We start from the raw sequence: 22,009 nt of genomic DNA, 5'->3' as shown, positions 1-22,009 counted from the left end.
TGCTCAAATTCATGTCCATTGAGTCGGTGATGCCATCGTACCGTCTCATCTTCTATTGCCCTCTTCTCCTTCCCTCGATACTTTGGAAACTGCATTTGGAGTCCTGCCCTGGGCAGAGGGAGCCATCCGACAGAGAATGGTGTGTGGCCCTCTTCCGGTGACACATTGCCCGTGTGGCCGTGGGGCAGAGACCTCAAGCTGAGAGACCACCTGGGGAGGCGCCGGCAGATAATCAGACCGAGTGCATCATTTTGCTGTGGGGACCACAGCAAGCCAAAAAAAGGCAGTTTCATCTAAAGAGGGAAGCACTCTTCAAACCCGCCCCGTGAGGGCTCATTCCGTGTGGCTGTATGCCCTCCCTTTTCCAAGAGGAAAATCTGCAGTTCTTGGTGAAATTGCCCAAGTGTTCAACATTGGCACAGATACAACAATTTCTTTAGGCAGGGTCAGGCAGGCAAACAGAGCCTGTTTCTGTGTTCCTTGAGCGGAGGGCTGCTAGTTTGAACCCTTGAAGTGAATGAAACTTAAAGAGCAGAGGAGATGCCACCAGCCCCAGTGCCCCCACCCCACCAACCCCCAGCCCTCACTCTGACCACGTGCTGCCCTTCCCCCCACTGCCCCTGAGTTGCCAGGTGAGCAGCCCCCTAGACCCGAGCAACAGCTGAGCCCCCAGCCAGGCCAGGCCCCTGTCCCCTCCTCCCAGAGAGGCGCTGAGTCTGGGGAATCTGTGGTGAGGAACTGCGCGCCCTCCCAGGGGACGGCTGGAGACTCACTGACTCACGAGCAAGGGGTAGGAATCTTCCAGGAAGTCTCCTTCCCGCGCTCCCCTCTCCGCCGGGGCGGGCCAGCCAGCTCCTCTGTCGCCTCCTCTGTCCCAGCAAGCTGACAGGACACCCGGGCATCTGCAGGGGGGCACTTCTCCGGCTCATCCCTGGCAGGTGTTCCTGAACCTTCCCCGTGGCAGCCGGCCTGGGACGCGACCACCGCTCCTTCCGGCCAGGCCGGGGTGGGGGCGCAGGGCCGGCGGAGGTGGAGGGGAGCCCAGGCGGGCAGGCAGGCAGGAACCAGGCTTTGCAAAGGCTCAAACCAGAGGAAATCACAGCATCGCAGGCCGGGGGGCGGAATGAAAGACTCTGCGAGTCGCCAGGAATTTGACTCTGTGAGCTGGTTTCCAAGAGGCTAAGTTAAGCTTCTCCAAGTGGATATTAAAAAGGAGCAGCCAGACGAGAAGCCCCGGGCGGAGGGGCTGGAGGGGGTGGAGAGAAGGCGCCGGAAGCCACTCGCCGCCGCACCTCGGGAGCCACCGCACAAAGCCCCTGCCGGCCGGTCCTCGGCCGCAGGACCCCGGGGACCGCGGGAGCCTTTCAAGGCCCACGTCCGGCCCGCGCTCCCGCCTCTTCTTTTTATTTCTCTCCTTCGCTCCCTTTCCCCTCCCGGTTCCAAGAGACAATGCTACTTCAGTTTGGAGCACAAACATATGATCAGCACATGGAAATGTGGTAATTTGGAGGCATTCGTGATTGCAACAGATTGAAGAAATTAGACCAGACAAAGAGTGTTTTTGGAGGAGGAGGAGGAGGAGGAGGCAGAAAGAGGGAGGGCGACGGGGTGAGAAAGGGGAGGACGTCTCTGGAAAGGGGGACGCTGGGACTCCCGCCTGCTGCTAAATATATCCGTAATGATGGAGAGAGACCGGATCACAGGTAGGCAAGGGGCCCTCCTCCCTGCCCCGTGCTGCCCCTTCCCCTTAACTCAAAACTTTCTTTATGCTTTGGGACATAAGCACCCAGGGGTCACCTCAGCTCATTTTTCCGGGCATATTTCTTTTCCTCTCTACTGTTCTGAGGTCCTGGGACATAATGTTCCATAATGTTCCAAAAGCGGAGCTTCGCTAAGTCTGGCTTTTATTTAAACTCGCCTCTCCCTTCCCTCACTATTTCTCTTTCATTTCCCAGCGTGCCACTTTTGCATCTGAAGGCGGCTGTGAATGCTGAGACAGTGGGCGCTGAAGTCCAGGAAACGGTCTGGTGGGGGGGACCCGATTCTGGAGCTGGGGTCTGGTCCGGCGGCACCGGGGCGCCGCTTTGGTTTGTCTGTCCACCGTGTGGTTTGTTTGTCCGCTGCTCGCCAAAGTCTTCAAGGCCGCCTTGGTCTCCTCCCTGAAATAGCATTTTGGTGCCTTCCTGGGAGTTGATTACAGGGCTGGGAGCTCCCAGTGCCCAGACAAGATGTGCCGATGTGTGTGTGTGTGTGTATGCACACACAGTGGATAGAACTCCTCCTGCTCTGCCGGAAGCTTGGGGGAGTTGACCAAGGTGACCCCCACTTGCGGGGTTGGCGTCATCCGGGTCCTGTCCTCACCTGGGCACAGAGAACAGGGAGGAGGGTAGCGATGAGCATCCCTGTCTGGATGGGACGTTTCAGGACAGAGAGACCAGATCTGTGGGCTCTGCTCAGATTCTGGGGTAGAATCACTGATTAGAACATCTGAATGTCACGGCGGGGCAAGGCGTGAGGGCAGACGCCTGGTCCTTGGGTTGGAGGGGGCTTCCAGGTCCCTGGATTGGTATCCACACTGCACACAGCATGCGTTTTGAGTTACGTTTTGAGTTAAGGTAGCCCCGCACCGAGTGGGCTCAGTCCCATCAGGACTGGGCAAGAACCGACAAGAGGAGAGAAAAGAGGCTGCCCCTCCTAAGTCACCCCGGTTAAAAGCCCCCTGTTTCCAAGGTGGACCTCCTAAGATCCTTCTCCCAGGCGTGTGTCCTGGGTCAGCATCTGACGTCATCAGTAGTTCCCATTCATTCCCCAGCCTGCTGCTTGCGGCGCAGCCCTCGCGCCAGGTGCTGGGGTACATGGTGCAGGCTGAGACGTCTTGGGCATCAGCGTCCAGGCTTCAGGTGCTCTGAGCTGGCCCCTGGGTGTCTTCACAGGTGTCATCAGACTGTTCTGTTGTTTGTCACTGCGTGTGTTGTGGTGGGGATGGTGGACTCCCCAAGAAGCCATAGGGGAGGAAGGCATGTCTCCGTGGCTCCTCTGAAGGTGGCCCCTTGCCTGCTGCTCCAGGGGCTGATCAGATCCCAGTGTGGCGTCAGGGCGGATGGGGCACCCACAGGCAGGGGAGCTGCTGATGGGCGGTGGGTGTACGTGCGTATCCATGCCACTGGGCCCGCACCAATGGGCACCACGACCAACCACGGGAGCTGGGGTGGCCCCGGAGACCGCCAGAAGGCACGACTGGTGAAACCGCACCAGTGACGTGGGCTGGCCAGGGTGGACGGGGTGGGAGCCGGGGTTCCCTGCTCTCAGCCTCGGCAGGGGCTGCCGGGTGCAGGACTTGGGAAGATGATCACTCTGCTGGCCTGGTGGTCAAGGGCCTCCCACCCAGCCTTCACTTTCACGGATGACCAAGCCAAGGCCCAGCTGGGTGACAGGCGACCAGAGAGCCAGAGCACAAGGGCTGGGAAGGGGTCTCTGGGGAGTCAGAAGTGGTGGCAACGTCCTAGAACCTCCCAGGCTGAGCAAACTCCAGGAACTTTTTCAGGAACTGAATAAACAGTCAGCTCTGTGCCTTTATAGCCTCGCCGAGCACCACGCCCTCGTGATGAGAAGTGGAGCGGGTCCCCCGGGCTACGCCTGAGGAGAAATTGGGATTTCCTAAGAAATCCTCATTTAAATGCATTTTCATCCAAAGATACTTATTTCTTTCAAAGCTTGGGTTAGAAACCTGGTTCCAGAAAATGCAGGTCCTCAAGCTGTCCCTCCAAGTTCCTCAAACCTGGTTGGACCTTGACCTTGGTCTTTAATTGTAACTCAGAGCTTCAGCGGCCCCTGGGGAAGCTATCTCTACCCTGTTCCTGCTGGGACCTCGAGCAAGTCGATCTGTGGCCCTAGGCTCCATTTCCTAATCTGTAAAGTGGGGGAGATGGAGCAGCAGGCCTTGCCCCCCCGCCACCAGTGGGCTCTGAGCTGATTCTGGGGGTCCCCGTCTCCTGTGGGGCTGCCGCTCACAGTCCCTGCCCCTCTGGGACCCCATTAGGCAGTTGAGGTAGCTGCCTCCCTCCCCAGCGGGACACCGAGTAGGAGTGAGGCTGGAGTCACGATGCCCAGCGTGTGTGGATGGTGGCCTGTCTGGCCAGACGCCCCACCCGCCAATTTCCAGAATCAGCTGTTTCTGCTCATGACCCGCTGGGCTGGCATTTAAGGAGGGTCTGGCTGGCTCTTGGCCACTGCCCAGCAGCTGTCCAGGAGGGGTTGGTGGGGAAGGGGCTTGGGGCAGTTGGGGGCTATCTCAGGAGACCTCAGGTGTCCCTGCTCCATCTCCCGGGAGCACCAACGACTGCCCGGTTTGGGGTCCGGGTTCTCTGGGGCAGCCACGCCGTCTCCAGCTCCCTTGAGGCTGAGGCTGTGCCCTGGGAAGATGCCGGAGGGCTTGTCAGCAGGCCGGGATGAGTCACCGAGCAGTGACTGGCCGCTGAGACACCGGCCTCCTTCCAGCCAAGGGTCGGCATTTTTTTCCTTGTTCTGGACTGGCTTTGTGGCTTTTACAAATCAAGCAGTTTTATCTCGTTCCAAGGGCTTGTGTTTCAGCAGGGAGAATCTCCAGGAAGGGAACTTTCCACTGGGGCGGGGTGAGGGTGGGGGGGCAGTGACTTAGCTCAGCTGGGCCTCGGGGAGGCTGGGAATGGCCGCGTGGTGAGCTGTCGGCAGAGAATGTAGATGTTTCTCTGCTTGGTCATGGAGGCTGGTCTGGGGGGCGGGGAGGGCCAGGTCACGTTGTCACTGGATGTCTGTCCCAGGCTCACCAGGGAGGAGAGAGCTGGTTCTCTGACTTGCTCAGGGGGTCCTGTGTCATGGCCATGAGGCGGGCTGGGGGCTGGACAGCCCCCCATCATGGGAAGCATGCTTTGGGCCTCACTCTGATGGCTCCTCTTGTCTCTGGGTCCCTGGGCAGTTCATACCCTTGACTCGCTGCGGTCATCAGTGTCCTGGACCCGCGTTGCCAGAGCTTGATTTTCCTGTCTCCAGGATGAGAGGCTTGGCCCGAGGCCTGCCTGGTCCTCTTCCTCTTGTAGCTCTGATTGACCTGGGCCTTGGTTTCCTAGGGCTTCCCTGATAGCTCAGTTGGTAAAGAATCCACCTGCAATACAGGATACCCCAGTTCAATTCCTAGATCGGAAAGATCTGCTAGAGAAGGGATAAGCTACCCACTCCAGTATTCTTGGGCTTCACTGGTGGCTCAGCTGGTAAAGAATCTGCCTGCAATGCGGGAGACCTGGGTTTAATCCCTGGGTTGGGAAGATGCCCAGGAGAAGGGAAAGGCTACCCACTCCAGTATCCAGTAGTGGTATCCAGTACAACTTAGGTTCCTAGGGCTGATGTAACCAAGTACCACTGCCTGGGGAGCTTACAGCGACAGCAATGGATCCTCTCCCAGCCCTGGAGGCCAGACGTCTGAAGTCAATGTGTTGGAGGGTTGGCTCCTTCAGGATGCCCTGCGACAGCATCCTCTCCATGAGTCTCCTGGCCTCTGGTGGTGGATGGTGCACCTTGGCATCCTTGGCTGCTGGATGCTCACTCCAGTCTTCGCCTCTGTTGTCACAGGGCCTTCTTCTGTGTCTCAGGTCTCCCTCTGCTTCTCTCTTATAGGGACACTCGTTCCTGGATTTAGGGCCCACTCCAGTAATCCACTGGGACTTCCCAGATGGCTCAGTGGTAAAGAATCCGGCTGCCAGTGCAGGAGATGCAAGAGATGCAGGGTTGATCCCTGGGAAAAGGTTATTTCCTTTCTGGAGGAGGAAATGACAACCCATTCCAGCGTTCTTGCTGGGAAATCCTGTGAGCAGAGGAGCCTGGCGGACTATTCTCCGTGGGGTCGCAGAGTCTGACAGGACTGAGGGACTGAGCACACATATAACCCAGCATGACCACAACTCCAGATCCTTATCCTAATGACATCAGCAAGACCCTTTTCTCCAAATAGGACCATGTCCACAGGTTCCAGGTGAACATGAGTTTTGAGGAGGCCGCCATTCAACCCACTCCAGTGCTCATGCGTCCTCCATGCACAGGATAATTCCATATCCTAAGATGCCTTGAAGTCCCCGAGTCTGGCTGCAAGCCTTTGCCATTGGGTCCCCTACTCCTGGTATGGTGTGGGAAGCCCAGTCCCATGAGAATTCCAGAAGCCTGCCTGCCCCGCTTCCAGGCACCTTCCTGCTGGGAGCTGCTTGTGTCCCCTGCTAGTGGGGTGAGGCCTGGGACAGGCTCTGGGGACAGAAGGGACCTAGGACAGAGTGGATACCTGGGTCAGCCTGCCTGATATGGTCACCTTCGCCTGGTGCTTTGTAATTTTTTTTATTTGTGCCCCAAATAGGTCTGTCCAAAACCTTTCCTGATTAGAGGATTTATTTCAATGTAAAGTCCTACTAAGGAATGGCATGACCATCACATTGTTATACAATAAAGAACCGCCTTCAATAACATATATCGTGAGATTGGGACTGACCCCTTGTGTGTAAGGACCTCGGGTGCCCAGGGCTCTGGACTCATTTAAAACAAATTGTGGTAAAATGTACATAACATAAAATGTACCTTTTTAAAAAGGATTTATTATAGTTGGTTTACAATGTTGTATTAGTTTCTGGTGTACAGCAAGGTGGATCAGTTATAATCTACTCTTTTTTAGATTCTTTTCCCAAGTAGGTCATTACAGAGTAATTTTTAAAATAATATTTATTTTAGTTACCTTGGCTGCTCTAAGTCTTAGTTGCAGCATGTGGGATCTTTCGACTTCATTGCGACATTCGGGATTTTTAGTTACATCGTGTGGGATCTAGCTCCCTGACCAGAGATTGAACCTGCGCCCCCTGCACTGGAAGCATGGAGCCTTAGCCACTGGACCACCAGGGAAATCCCATTACAGAGTATCAGGTGGAGGTCTGGGTGCTAAGTGCCCGGTCCTTGTTAGTTATCTGTCACATGTATATGTGTGTACTCAACCCAGTTTCCCAGTGTACACGCCCCCATCTTTATTCCCCAGCAACCATAGTTTGTTTTCTACACCTGTGACTCTACTTGTGTTTTGTACATAAGTGCATTTGCACCCTTTTTTAGGACTTCCCTGGTGGCTCAGCGGCAAAGAATCTGCTTGCCAATGCAGGAGATTTGAGTTTGACCCTTGGGTCGGGAAGATGCCCTGGAAGAGGAAATGACAACCCACTCCAGTATTCTTGCCTGGGGAATCCCATGGACAGAGGAGCCTGGCGGGCTACAGTCCACAGGGTCACAAAGAGTCAGACATGAGTTAGTGACTAAACAACAACCCTTTTTAAAGATTCCACATGTAAGAGATTTCGTATGGTATGAAGTGTGCCTTTTCAGCGATTTTTAGGTGTGTAATTCAGGGGCACTATGTGCTCTCGCATAGTTGTGCAATCATCCATCCATCTCCAGAGCTTTTTCCATCTTCTCAAAGTGAAGTGAAAGTGAAAGTTGCTGAGTCATGTCCAACTGTTTGCAACTTCACGGACTACACAGTCCATGGAATTCTCCAGGCCAAAATACTGGAGTGGGTAGCCATTCCCTTCTCCAGGGGATCTTCCCGACTCAGGTCTCCCACATTGCAGGTGGATTCTTTACCAGCTGAGCCACAGGGAAGCCCAAGAATACTGGAGTGGGTAGTCTATCCCTTCTCCAGAGGATCTTCCGACCCAGGAATTGAACCGGGGTTTCCTGCATTGCAGGTGGATTCTTTCCCAACTGAGCCATCAGAGAAGCCCCTATCTTCTCAAAGTGAAGCCCTGTTAAACACTACTTCCTCATTCCCCCGTCCTCCCTGACCCTGCCCAACACCCTTCTGCTTTCCTTATGTAAATGGAATCATTCAGTATTTGTCTTTTTGTGACTGGCTTATTTCATTTAATAATTTCAAAGTTCCTGTATGTTGTAGCAGGTGTCAGAGTCCCCTCCTGTTTAAGGCAGAATAGTATTCCGTTGTAGGCTGTATTTTGTTTATCCATGGTCTATCAAGAATCACCTTTTGGCTCTTATGAAAAGTGCTGCCATAAATCTGGGTGTGTAGGTATTTGCTTAAGTCCTTGCTTTCAGATTTTTCTGGGTACACACCCAGAAGAATTACTGGATCGCATGGAGAAAGTAAAAGTGTTAGTCGCTCAGTCATGTCTTTGCATTCCCGTGGACGGCAGCCCACAAGGCTCCTCTGTCCATGGGATTCTCCAGGTGCGAATACTGGAGTGGGTTGCCATGCCTTCCTCCAGGGGATCTTCCCAACCCAGGGATCAAACCCAGGTCTTCTGCAATACAGGTGGATTCTTTACTATCTGAGCCACCAATCACATGGTAATTCTATGTTTAATTTTGGGAGGAACTGCCATACTGCTTTTTACCACGGCTGTACCATTCTACGTTCCCACAAACAGGGTACATGGGTCCCAGTGTCTCCACATCCTCCCCAGCACGTGTTATTTTCTGTTATGTTTTTAAACAACAGCCAGTCTATTAAGTGGGAGGGGGTGCCTCATTGCAGTTTCGATTTGCATTTTCCTAATGATTAGTGATGTGGAGCATCTTCCCGTGTACCTGTTGGCATCCATATGTCTTCTTCGGAGAAATGCCCTTTGTCAATTTTTTAATTGGGTGGTTTGTTTTTGTGTGTGATTGAGTTCTAGAAGTTTTTTTTTTTTTTTTTTCCTGGCCTCGCTCTGTGTCATGTGGGATCCCAGTTCCTTCCTCCCCACCAGGGATCGGACCTGAGCCCCCTGCAGTGTAAGCCCAGAGTTTTAACCACTGGACCGATAAGAAAGTCCTAGTGTTTTTTTTTAAAAAAAAATATTCTGGATATGAATTCCTCATCAGACATAAGATTCTGTGTGTTGCCTTTTCATTCTGTTGATCGGCTCCTTTGGAGCTTAAAAGTTTTACATTTTGTGTGTTTGTTTTTGGCTATCCTGGGTCTTTGCCGCTGCCGACAGGCTCTCTCTGGTTCCGGCCAGCGGGGGCTACTCTCCGTAGTGGTGTGCGGGCTTCTCATTGCAGCGGCTTCTCCTGCTGTGGATGGAGCATGGGCTTAGGTGTTCCGAGGCGTGGGGAATCTTAGTTTCCAGACCAGGGATGGAACCTGTGTCCCCTGCATTGGCGGGTGGATTCTTAATCACTGGACCACCAGGGAAGTCCCCCCAAATTTTTAATTTTGATGCAGCTCAATTTATTAACTTTTTCCTTTTAATGTCCAGGCTTTCGGTGTCATACCCAATGTCACAAAGCTTTCCCCCTGTGTTTCTCTCTGAGAGTTTTATAGTTTTAGCGCTTGTATTTAGGCCTTTGCTCTATTTTGAGTTCATTTTTGTACATGTTGTGAGGTAAGGCTCCAAGTTCACGTCCTGGGTTCTTGATTCATTACTTCTGTTTTTTTCCCCCTCTCAGACCTAAGTTGACTGCATTGGGTGGCAAGAAGTGGGGGAGATTCTGGGTTGGGTCTGGCCTTGACCATGCCCTCTCAGGCCAGCCGGGGGGCTTCCGCTCTGGTGCAGAGCGCGGCTGAACAGGGCCTCTGCCGCACTGTCAGGCAGGCCTCTGTTCTTGGCAGTCTCACGGCCCAGCTTGCATGTGAGACTGGCTGTGGCTGTGTCTGTTCTGTCCCCATGCTTTGTCTCAGAAGCCTCCTCCAGCCCTGTTCCTCTTTGCTTCTGCCATCCTGGCCTCACGTCTCCGATGACCATCTGCTCAGAGCTGGTCATCCCCATTGTCTCCCTTCCCATCTGGGCACAAATCTCTGAATGGAAGCCACCACCGAAAGCGCTTTGCCTAAAGTCCCGCGGACCACAGTCCTGCCTCCACCGCTCTCATGTGGATTCTGTAGTGTGGATCCCACTCCCCTTGGGCTGGGCGTGGGGTGGGGGTGGGACACAGTGGAGAAACTAGGGAGGTTTCCTCTAACCAGTGGCCTTGCTGGGACTCAGGACAGTTAGCAATGCAGGTCTCAGCTCCTGGAGACCCCCCGCTGCCTTCGGGCTTGGGATCTGCCTTAGGCCTTCCCATGCTCCCTCCTTTTTTTCTTTCTTTCTTCTCTTTTTTTTAACAAACGAGGAAACTCTGACTTCAGCAAGCTGAATAAACAAAGCAACACACCCCTTGGAAATAGCAAAGAAGCGCCGGCTCTGAAAGTTTACTATGAAAACTTGAAAATGCTTTTGGAGGGCTTCGCTGGTGGCTCAGACAGTAAAGAAAATGCTTTGGGGCTGGGCTGTCTGCCGGTGTGAAGAGCCGCCCGGCTCCGGATGGCAGCAACCTGCACCCCAGCACTTGTTCCTCCCCACGGTCCTGGTTCTCCCTCCTATCAGCACGAGTGACCAATCAGTGACCTCTGTCTGTTCATCTCAGGTCATGACCTTTGAGTTCATCTCAGGTCATGACATCTCCAAATTCCTGTTTGCAGGATAACTATTGACAGCAGTCGTCCGAGTTAGCCAGCAAATCTTTCTGGAGGTCCTGCTAGGTTCAGGCATCCCCTAGGTACTTGGCCTAAAGTAAGAGGTAAGGGACAGCCAGTCCCTTGCTCCTTTGGGACTGGTCATCTGAAATCGCTGTCAGGCAGCTAACCAATAAACACACCAATTTCTGACTTGAGATGGAAAAGCAAAGAACAGGTGATGTGATGTGATTGTTGCCAGTTGCATGTGTGTGTATGTGTGTATTTACGTGTATTAACGGACACCTTCCTTGAGAGGGTGACACTGAGCTGAAATATACATGTCCAGAAGGACCTGACCAGGCCAGGATCCTGAGGAAGGACATTCAGGCAAAGGAAATAGCAGATGCAAAGGGCCTGAGGTCAGAACATCGTGGAGGTGCCAGTGGCTGGGCTGTGTTTTTGGAAGAGACAGGCAAGTCTGAGTCCAGCAAGATGGACTCAGGTCAGGCCCGGCCTCAGAGGCCCTGGTGATGGTGTGTTTTTTTTTCCTGTGGTGTGATTGGTGCCACGTGGAGGAAGCGACAGGACCCGAATGCCCTGTGCCTGCCAGGCAGGGAGGAGAAGCCGGGGAGCTCTGAGGGGTGGCCGTGACCGTCGCTCTAGCAGTTGCAGAGGGGGGCCTCTGATTGCTGGGTGGACCCTGGTGGTTGGAGAGGCCACTGGATGTGCTGACGTGGTGGCCAGCCCTGCCCCGCCCTGCCCCGCCACTGCCTGTCTTTAGGATGGAGTGCTTGCGGTCTCTGAGCGCAGAGGCTGTGGTTTGCTGGATGCTTGGCTGAGGGGCAGGGGTGGCCTGAGACCTGGGTTCTGAGCCTCCGTGCCTGCCCATGCCCCCTGCGTGGGGTGGTGGCCCTGTGTGCCCAGAGTGTCTGAGGACACCATCCCATCCCACCGGCCCCCTTGAAGCCTCTGAGCTTTCTCCCAGCTCTGGGCTCCTAACTCCGGGGGAGGCACAGGAATACAGAATGTTCTCCACTGGCCCTCAGAGCTGGGGTGAGTCAGAGCCTCCTTCTGTGATGGAGCAGTAGCCAAGGCCCCGGGGATCTGGCTTGGTCCCTGGGGGAGGAGGGCAGGAGAGCAGAGGTGGCCTGGCAGGCAGAGTTGGGCGGGCACCGAGGAGCCAGTGTGACCTTGGGCTGCAGCCTGGCCCCCTCCTACTCTGTCCCAGCCACTGGTCCCGCTGGGAACCCCTCGTGCCACCTCCCTTCACCGCCTCTGCATCCCTTCTCTCCCCTCTGAGGCTGACCCTCTTCTCTAGTCCAGAGTGGGTCTCCCGGCTACTCTCCCAGCCCCCTGCTTCTTCTCCTTCAGACCCTCCACCGCTCCCCCGGGGTCCACTGTGTCCCCTCTGTGTCCTGTGTCACCCAGAGAGGCAGGTGCTGGGAACCTGGGGGCGCTGGCACCGTGTGTGCACAGAGCATCTTCCTCTCCTGCTCCGGGCGCCCCTCGAGCCAGCACAGAGCTCCTCCGCACAGAGCTGGCTGCGTCCTGCACCCAGAGCTAGTGCGGCAGGAAGGAGGCACCCGGGGAGCCCAGGCACCCAGCCTGCTCTGCTGGCCACGGCCCCCAGGGCTTGTGTGTCAGGGAGGAGGTGGTTCCGGGGAGGTGTGACCGTGCTGCGGCTCATGGGTCAGGGCACCGACCCCCCCTCCTGCTGGTGTGACCTGAGCTGCTGCTCCCCCAGCTTCTGTTTCCGGGGCATCTTGGAGTTGACCTTCCTGCAGCCTGTCCTGGGTTTTCCCTCTGTCCTTTCCTGACACTGTTGCTGCTTACTTGGAGAGAGCCAGGTGGGGACAAAGGAGATCAAAGAGCCCCTCTGATAGGATACCCCGCTCCCCTCGAGAGCCAGCAAGACTCCTGCCCACCCCCAGGGCACCTATGGGGGGTGGCACAGTGTGACCGTCGAGCACGGGGCTCAGTGCACCATCCGAGACCTCCCTTCCTGTGGCTTTGCTCAGGCTCATGTCTCTGTCTGGTCCTCTTGCCCCTGATGCACCTCAGTCTGGACTTTGCCCACCTACCATCCACCCAGCCCGGCTCTAGCTGGCTTGTCCCTCCACCGGGCTCAGGTGCCTTCTCCAGGTGGCTTATTCCATCCAAGGATGCAGGGCACTCAGGCATGCCCACCGTGGGAGGTGTCAATGTATTGTTATCTGATAATAACTAAAGAACTACATCTTTAAAAATAGTGTTACTCGCTCAGTCATGTCCTGCTCCTTGCAACCCCATGGACTGTAGCCCACCAGGCTCCTCTGTGCATGGGATTCTCCAGGCAAGAAAACTGGAGTGGGTTGCCACGCCCTTCTCCAGGGGATCTTCCCAATCCAGGGATCGAACACGCATCTCTTGCATCTCCTGCATTGGCAGAGTCTTAGCCACTGGACCACCAGGCAATCCCAAGAACTATATCTTTAGAATGACTGTTTTCAGTGTTTTTCCAACGTCAACAGTCTTTAGAGTGTCCTAATCCTGAGCCTGGTGGGTTACAGTCCACGGGGTCCCAAAGAATCAGCAGGACCAAGTACGCACGCATGCATCTTTGACTTCATGGGGCTGCAGTGTGTTATTGTACAAAAAGCATAAGGTCTGGCTGAGACGAAGAGTCCTTTCCCATTACACCTTACTTGTGTGATCTTTGAAAATGACTCCAGCTCTCAGTGCCTCGGGTTCTTTTTTGGAAACTGCCTGCAATGCAGGAGACCACCTGCAATGGAGGAGACCCAGGCTTGATCCCTGGGTTGGGAAGAACCCCTGGAGAAGAAAATGGCAACCTACTCCAGTATTCTTCCCTGGGAAATCCTATGAACAGAGGAGCCTTGTGGGCTATAGTCCATGGGGTTACAGAGTTGGACCCAATGCAGCAACTAAACCACCACCAATCCTGATGTGGCCTGTGTCCAAGGCAGAGGGAAGGGGTTGGGGTTGATAGCAGGCTGGGGACTTGTTCATCACCTTGAGAGGGTGGTCTTGGCCTGTGCCTTTGTGACGTGTGTTTGGGGGGGCATACCTCCAGGACCTCCCTGTAGCGCCCGCCTCCCCCCAGCCTGTAGAGAGCAGCTAGGAGGGGAAGGGGAGCCAACACCCCCTCAGGAGCTGTGTACCGAGGGGCCCAGGTTCTGGAGGAATGCATCGTCCATGCATCTTACGCCCAGATTTACCGCAGTGAGGGCCTGGCCGAGCCCTGGGAGGAAGCGAGGGGACCGCTGTGAAGCCAGCCCCAAAAAGGGGCAGGAATTCAGGTGCAGGTAGCCTTTCCTCCAGGAGGTGGCGATGCAGGCTCTCGAGAGCCCAGCTCCTGCTGGGTTTTCATTTTCATGAAATTAGTGGGAAAAGGCTGCCCTAGTGGGGCTTCCCAGGTGGCGCTAGTGCCAAGGTAGGAGACCTAAGAGATGCGGGTTCCATCCCTGGGTCGGGAAGATCCCTTTTAGGAGGGCGTGGCAACCCACTCCAGTATTCTTACCTGGAGAATCCCATGGACAGAGGAGCCTGTAGTCCAAAGGGTTGCAGAGTCGGACACGACTGAAGTGATTTGACACGTACAGACACACGCACACTGCCTTGGTGTTATTTCCACTCACTTGGGAAGTACTGTGAGGCTGGCACCTACCCTGGCACCGGGGCTGGAGCACTGCAGATCTCGCAGAAGGTGGTCCTAACCCTCACCAGACAAGGGATGTCCGAGAGCTCAGGGCTTCAGGGAGGAGTCTCCTGCTACATCTTCTCACTTTTCTATTTTTGGCTGATATATCTCAGTCTCTTTAAAAATTTTCCAACTTTTTACTATGAAAAATTTCAGACACGCAGGAAAGATCAAAGAATTACAGTGAGAACACCCCCACGCCCACCACCTAGATTCCTCAGGGCTCATTCTGCTCCTGGCTTCATCACACACCCATCCCTCCCTCCACCAGCAAGCCCGTGTGGTTTTTTGGGTGTGTTTCAAAATCAGTTGTTGATAGCGGTTCACGTGACCCTGCAAACACTCCAGTTTGCCTCTCACTAATCAGAGTCCCTGTCTGCCGTTGGAAAGATTGAGGGCAGAAAGAAAAGAGGGCGTCAGAGGATGAGATGGCTGGACGGCATCACCGATGCAATGGACATGAACTTGTGCAAACTTCGGGAGATGGTGAGAGACAGGGAGGCTTGGCGTGCTGCATTCCATGGGGTCGCAAAGAGATAGGACTGGGCGACTGAACAATAATAACAACAGCAACCAGAATCCAGTATTTGTTTGTGGTTCTTTTTCTTTCTTTGAGGTAAAACTGATGTACCGTGAAATGCACAGGTCATAACAGTACTATTCTCTGTATCCCAGCTCCTATCGGCACATAGAGCATCACCATCAGCCCGGCATGAATCCCTCTCCTGGCTAATTTCTGCCTGCACCTCCCTGACTTCTGATTTTTCTTTTGCCAGGGTAGATTAATTTTGCCAGTTTGCATATGTGTATTTTTCAGGCGCACCCACGTTGCTGCACACTAGTTGTTCTAGGATTGCTGCGTAGCGTCATTGCGTGAACATTTAGCCGTTCTGTTCGCGGGCCCCTTGCTGTTTCCATTTTGGAGGGCTCATGAATAAAGATGCTTGGGTAGGTTTCTTGTGGACGTACGCTTCCATGTCTCTTGTGTAAATACCAGGGAGTAGAATTGTGCCGGGTCGGAGGAGAGGAATGTGGTTAGATTTATAAGAAACTGCCACATTCTGTACCCCAAGCGGCTGCTGTGTTTTCACACGCCCACCAGCACCGTTTGAGCATTCCGGAGGCTCCACAGCCTCGCCGGCGTTCGGTGCTCTCTGGTTCACAGTGTAGTCCTTCTGGTGGGTGTGTGGTGGTATCTCATTCTGGCTTCAATTTGCATTTGTCTGATGACTCAGGCTGTGGCGCACATTTCCATGTGCTTATTGGCCTTTTGTATATTTTCCTCTGTGAAATGTCTTTTCAAATCTGTTGCCCATTTTAAAATTGGGTTATTACATTCTTTCCGGATACTGGTCTTTTGTTAGATACATGAGTTGCAAATATTTTTTTTTTCTCACTCCGTGGCTTGCCTACTCCTTTGTTCTTAAAAAATATTTATTTAATTGGCTACACAGGAGTCTTACTTGCGGCGTGCAGGAGCTTTCGTTGCAGCGTGTGGGATCTAGTCCCTGACCAGGGATTTGGACCCTGGTCCCCTGTATTGGGAGCACAGAGTCTTTAGCCAGTTGATCACCAGGAAAGTCCCTACTCATTTCTTTATGATATAACCTTTGGTGAGCAGACGTTTTTAATTTTAATTTTGCTGAAGTTTAATTTCAGTTCAGTTCAGTGGCTCAGTCATGTCCAACTCTTTGTGACCCCATGGAATGCAGCATGCCAGACTTCCCTGTCCAGCACTAACTCCCAGAGATTGCTCAAACTCATGTCCATCGAGTCGGTGATGCCATCCAACCATCTCATCCTCTGTCGTCCCCTTCTCTTCCTGCCTTCAATCTTTCCCAGCATCAGGGTCTTTTCCAGTGAGTCAGTTCTTCACATCAGGTGGCCAAAGTACTGGAGTTTCAACTTCAGCATCAGTCCTTCTGATGAATATTCAGGACTGATTTCCTTGAGGATTGACTGGTTTGATCTCTTGCTGTCCAAGGGACTCTCAAGAGTCTTCTCCAACACCAGAGTTCAAAAGCATCAATTCTTCAGCACTTAGCTTTCTTTATAGCTCAAATCTCACATCCATACATGACTACTGGAAAAACCAAAGCTTTGACTAGACAGACCTTTGTTGGCAAAGTAATGGCTCTGCTTTTAAATATGCTATCTAGCTTGGTCATAGCTTTTCTTCCCAGAAGCAAGGGTCTTTTAATTTCATGGCTGCAGTCACCATCTGCAGTGATTTTGGAGGCCCCAAAAATAAAGTCTCTCACTGTTTCCATTGTTTCCCCATCTATTTGCCATGAAGTGATGGGACTAGGTGCCATGATCTTAGTTTTCTGAATGTTGAGTTTTAAGCCAACTGTTTTACTCTCCTCTTTCACTTTCATCAAGAGGCTCTTTAGTTCCTCTTTCTGCCATAAGGGTGGTACCATCTGTATATCTGAGGTTATTGATATTTCTCCTGGCAATCTTGATCCCAGCTTGTGCTTCTTCCAGCCCAGCGTTTCTCATGATGTACTCTGCATAGAAGTTAAATAACAGGGTGACAATATACAGCCTTGACGTACTCCTTTTCCTATTTGGAACCAGTCTGTTGTTACATGTCCGGATGTAACTGTTGCTTCTTGACCTGCATTCAGATTTCTCAGGAGGCAGGTAAGGTGGTCTGGTGTTCCCATCTCTTTAAGAATTTCCCACATTTTGTTGTGATCCACACAGTCAAAGGCTTTGGCATAGTCAGTAAAACAGAAATAGATGTTTTTTCTGGAACTCTCTTGCTTTTTCTGTAATCCAGCGGATGTTGACAATTTGATCTCTGGTTCCTCTGCCTTTTCTAAATCCAGCTTGAACATCTGGAAGTTCATGGTTCATGCACTGTTGAAGCCTGGCTTGGAGAATTTTGAGCATTGCTTTGCTAGCATGTGCGATGAGTGCAATTGTGCGGTAGTTTGAACGTTCTTTGGCATTGCCCTTCTTTGGGATTGGAATGAAAACTGACCTTTTCCTGTCCTGTGGCCACTGCTAGATTTAATTTAACAAAGTTACTTCTCTGTGGTTACCACTTCATGTTCTTTATAAGAAAGGTTTGCTGACCCCCAAGTGGTGAACGTATTTTCAGTGTTTTCTTCTAGAAGCTTTATAGTTAGAACTTTTATGAATTAATTTTTCTGTATGGTGAGACACAGGGGATTAAGGTCCATTTTGTTATCTTTTCTGTGTGGACATTCAGTTGTTCTAGAACCATTTGTTGAAAAGACATTCTTACCCCACTAAATTTCCTGGCACTCTTGTTGAAAATCAATTAATTTTATATATGTGGCTCTATTTCAGTTTTCCTGTTTTATTGGTATTTTGTCCTTTTTTTTTTTCTTTGCCAGTACTACACTATCTTGATTAATGTGACTGAAAAATAAGCCTTGAAATAAGATCTCACAATATATTCAAAACATTGTTTTGGGCCAAGAATACTTGGTTCTTTGAGTTTCCTTATGAATTTTAGAAATAAAGTGTCAGCTTCTACAAAACACTGTGCAAATTTTGGCTGACATTGCATTGAATCTGTAGTTCAACTTAGGGAGAACTGATGTTTTAATAACATTGAGTCTTCTAATTTTAAAAAAATTTTGATTAATTTATTTATATCTCCATTTTTAAAGGGCTTTTTATATATATCTCTAATCTCTACAGAATTATGTTGTTCTGTCATTTTCAATGAAAAGTTCTTCATGTCAAAAGTTTAATTTATTCTAATTTCTTTTTGGTGCTATTATAAATTGAATATACATTTTAAATTTCATTTTCTAGCAGCAGTTGTTTGCTGCTAGTATATAAAGATTATATAAAGTGCAGTGGATTTTTATATATAAATCTTATATCCTGTGAGCTTATCAAAGTCATTTATTATTCTAATACTTGTTTTATAGATGTTTCATGATTTTCTGAGTAAACAATGATGTTATTTGAAAATAGTTTTACTTCTTTTTCTGATCTTGATGACTTTATTTTTCATGCCTTATTACAGTAGCTGAAACTGCAAGTACTGCATTGAATAGAAGTGGTACATGGACATCCTGGCTTTGTGTTGGAACATATCATATTAAATATAGATTTTCCATATATGCTTTTTGTCAGACTGGAGAGATTTCTTTCTATCCCTAATTTTCCAGAGTTTTGAATAAGAATGGGTGTTGACTTTAGTAAATACTTTTCCTGTATCTGTTGAAATGATTCTCCTTTATTCTTATTGAAGATGTGTTACAGTGATTGACTTGGTGTTTTTGGCTGCATCCTGCAGCATAAGGGATCCTAGTTCCCCCCACCAGAGATGGAATCCACCCCCCCTGAAGTGGAAGCATCAGGTCTTAACTGCCACACAGCCAAGGAAGTCCCACAGTGATTGAGTTTTGAATAGTAAACCATGTTTGCCTTCCTGGAGTAAGTCTAGGATGCTCAACTGATCAATTATTTATTTATGTATTGCTGGGTTTGATTTGCTTCGTTTTTTGTTTTTTTTTTAAGGATGTGTGTGTGTGTGTGTGTGTGTGTGTGTGTGTGTTTGTAGATTCATGAAGGATACTGATGTGGTATTTTCTGTTAGTTTGTTTTGGTGATGTTTTGGTTAGGATTATTTTGGCCTCATAAAATGAGTTCAGAGTGTTCCCTCTTCTCTATTTTCTGTAAAAATTTGTATAAGATTGGTGTTGTTTCCTTCCTTAAATGTTTGATAGAGGTCACCAAGGAAGCCATCTTTCACTATAGAGTTCTTTTTGGAAAGTTTTTTTTTTTTAATTACAACATTAATTTAAAAATGTATATTAGGGACTTCCCTGGGGGTCCAGTGGTTAGGACTCCACTGCCGAGGGCCTGTGTTCCATCCCTGGTCAAGGAACTAAGATCCTGCAAGCAACACCGTGAAGCTAAAAAAGAGTATTAAATATTTTAAATAAAGATTTAATTATATATTAAATATTATTTAAATATGCATTTGATATATAAAGAGAACTATTCAGGTTTTTTACTTCCTCATATGAGTTTTGGTAAGTTTTATTTTGAAGGAATTTGTTTCATGAAAACTATTGAATTTATTCATGTAAAGTTGTTCATAGTATTCCTTTATTGTAATTTGTATACCTATAGGATCTTAGGGATAACTCTTCATTCCTAATATTGAAAATTTATGGTCTTCATTTCTTTTTCTCTCTCTTATCAGTCCAGCTCTGAGTTTATTGATCTGTAGATCTTTTAAAGAATCAACTTTTGGCTGTATTTTGTTTCTATTTTCCATTTCCTTGATTTCTGCTCTTATCTTCATTACTTCCTTCCTTCTACTTACTTGGTGTATCAGTTGGGGCCCAGGCAGGAAACAGAAACCACACCAGTTAATTTGAACAGCAAAGTGAAAAGTAAAGAATTATTAACCAGTAAAAGGTGGTTAACTATTGCAAGGTTGAAAGAGGACTCTGAAGAACGTAGAAACAGCAAAGACATGAAATAACTACTGTAGAAGAAAATATAGGGGAAAACGTTGGGACGTTGCATTTGGCCGTGATTTCTTGTATTTGATACTGAAAGGCACAGGCAACAAAACAAAGAATAGGTAAACTGAGCTTCATCAAAATTAAAAACTTCTGTGAATCAAAGATGGTTATCAACCAAATGCAAAGGCAATCCATAGAATGTTTTTTTTTTTTTTTTCAAATCATATAGCGGATAAGGATTTCATATCCAGACTATATTAAAAACTTCTACAACTCAATCACACACACACACAAAAAACAACCCAATTAAAAAATTGTCCAAGGGCCTCAATAGATGCTTATCTAATGGAGACATGCAGATGCCAACAGGCACATGGGAAGATGCTCAAAATCTCTAACCATGAAAGTGAAAGAAAGAAAGTGAAGTCGCTCAGTCGTGCTGACTCTTTGCAACACCATGGACTGTAGCCTACCAGGCTCCTCCATCCATGGGATTTTTCCAGGCAAGAATGCTGGAGTGGGTTGCCATTTCCTTCTCCAGGAGATCTTTCCAACCCAGGGATTGAACCCGGGTCTACCTGCATTATAGGCAGACGCTTTACTGTCTGAGCCACCAGGGAAGTCTTATCATAAGGGTAATGCAAATCAATTCTGCAATGAGATACCACCTCTCATTCATTAGAAAGGCCATTATAATAAAACAAAACAAAAAACAGAAAATAACAAATTGGGAGGGATGAGAGGAAATAGGAACCCGTGGGCGCTGCTGATGGAAATGTCAAGTGGTGCAGCTTCGAGGGAAAAGAGTTTGGGAGTGCCTCAAAAAACTAAACGAAGAATGACCCCTGTGCTTCGTGCTTATTCACTCAGTTGTGCCCGACTCTTTGCGACCCTTTGGACTGCAGTCCTACAAGCTCCTCTGTCCATGGGATTTTTGAGGCAAAAATACTGGAGTGGGTTGCCATTTTCCTCCTCCAGGGGTCTTCCCAACACAGGGATTGAACCCACAGTCTCCTGTGTCTCCTGCATTGCAGGCAAGTTCTTTATCCGCTGAGCCATAGACTGACCATGCGCGTGTGCAGTTGCTTCAGTCATGCCCGACTCCTTGTGACCTCGTGGGTAGCCCTGTAGCCCGCCAGGCTCCTCTGTCCATGGGATTCTCCAGACAAGAACACTGGAGTAGGTTGCCATTTGCTTCTCCAGGGGATCTTCCTGACCCAGGGATTGAACCCACGTCCGTTGCATCTCCAGCACTGGCAGACAGATTCTTTACCAGTGCGCCACCTGGGAAGCTGGAGCTGGTCTGTAGCAGCAGCTTATTGGGTGGCTGAGAAACTTCCGTAGGGTGTGAGCAGGTTGGATGGAGCTGGTGCAGAGGGCGTGCCTTCCAGTGTCCTAGTGTTGGCTGCGGGGCTGGGGGGCGGGGCTAGAGCTGGTCCGAGGGAAGGGGCCTGCTGGCTGCTGACTTAGTACAGCTGTGCCAGAGGAGGGACAAGTCCCAGGCGACCAGGAAGAGCAGCCCCTTCTGCTCTGCAGAAGGACGCCTTTCCCTGCACCTCCCCCCACTCCGTACCCCCGCACCGTGTATGAGTGCACGTGCCTGCAGAGGAAATGGTTCACACCCAAGTGCAAAGGTGGGGGTTGGAGCATGCAGCTGAGGGATTAAAGGAGCCTGGAGGAGGAAATGAGATGGGGGTGAGACTAGGAGGGAGCGCAGCGGACACTGGTAGAAATGCCTTCCATGCCTGACAGGGGCTAATGGATGGACGGCAGAGACATTCAAGGCAGACCGTCCACTGCACGTCCTGTGGCACTGATCGAATAGGCACAAAGAACAATGATCATGCTCCATTTGCTTTTCTGCTTTCAATTTTCTGAGGCACCCCCAAACTGTTTTCTGTCGAAGTGGCACCATTTGACATTCCCACCAGCAGCGCCCAAGAGTTCCAATTTCTCCACATCCTCTGCAACTCGTATTATTTTCTATTTCATCCAGTCTTGTTTCCCAAGCCCAGAGATCCTTCCAGGTGAAGGAAAGTAAGACCTTCCCTCTGGGCTCTGTGTGTGTGTGTGTGTGTGTGCGCGCGCGTGCGCGCGCACATGCTCACAGTCTCATTTCCCATTTTTCTATCTTCCTGACACCAGAAAGAATTTCCATGAGCTTCTCCACCCTTCCCCAGGCTGCACGTGGCGGGACACTCACACACATACACACACATGCACGCGTGTGCACTCAGACACACACACACACATATACACAAAGCACTCTTGTGGGTTGTACCTAGGCCTGACAGGAAACTGGACTCTGGGAAACTTCCGGCCCCACCTTTGGCACAAAGTCATGTTTTTCCTTTGCTGTTCATTCAGTGGAGGTGGGTGGGAACAGTTCACGTTCAGAAGAGTAGATTT

At 50.5% G+C, this 22,009-nt stretch overlaps 1 protein-coding gene across 4 annotated transcripts in view; it reads left to right on the top strand.

Moving 5' to 3' along the window:
* Positions 1 to 22,009, top strand: part of SEPTIN9 (septin 9) — a 179,409-nt gene that overhangs the window by 29,296 nt on the left and 128,104 nt on the right. The window contains exon 1 of one of the 4 annotated variants that reach the window (XM_019981507.2): positions 1,602 to 1,703. The exons of 2 other annotated variants lie outside the window; for them this stretch is intronic. In XM_019981507.2, the coding sequence (XP_019837066.1) occupies positions 1,679 to 1,703 (25 nt within the window). In that variant the 5' untranslated portion in view covers positions 1,602 to 1,678. Of the gene's footprint in view, positions 1 to 1,601; positions 1,704 to 14,545; positions 14,619 to 22,009 lie in introns of those variants that run through there. One more of the 4 variants, XM_070774004.1, reaches the window with a different exon arrangement.

Source organism: Bos indicus, chromosome 19 (genome assembly GCF_029378745.1).
Source record: "Bos indicus isolate NIAB-ARS_2022 breed Sahiwal x Tharparkar chromosome 19, NIAB-ARS_B.indTharparkar_mat_pri_1.0, whole genome shotgun sequence".
Lineage (NCBI taxonomy): Eukaryota > Metazoa > Chordata > Mammalia > Artiodactyla > Bovidae > Bos > Bos indicus.
Note: the sequence above shows the minus strand (reverse complement) of the source record. Positions and strands in the feature narration are given on the sequence as shown.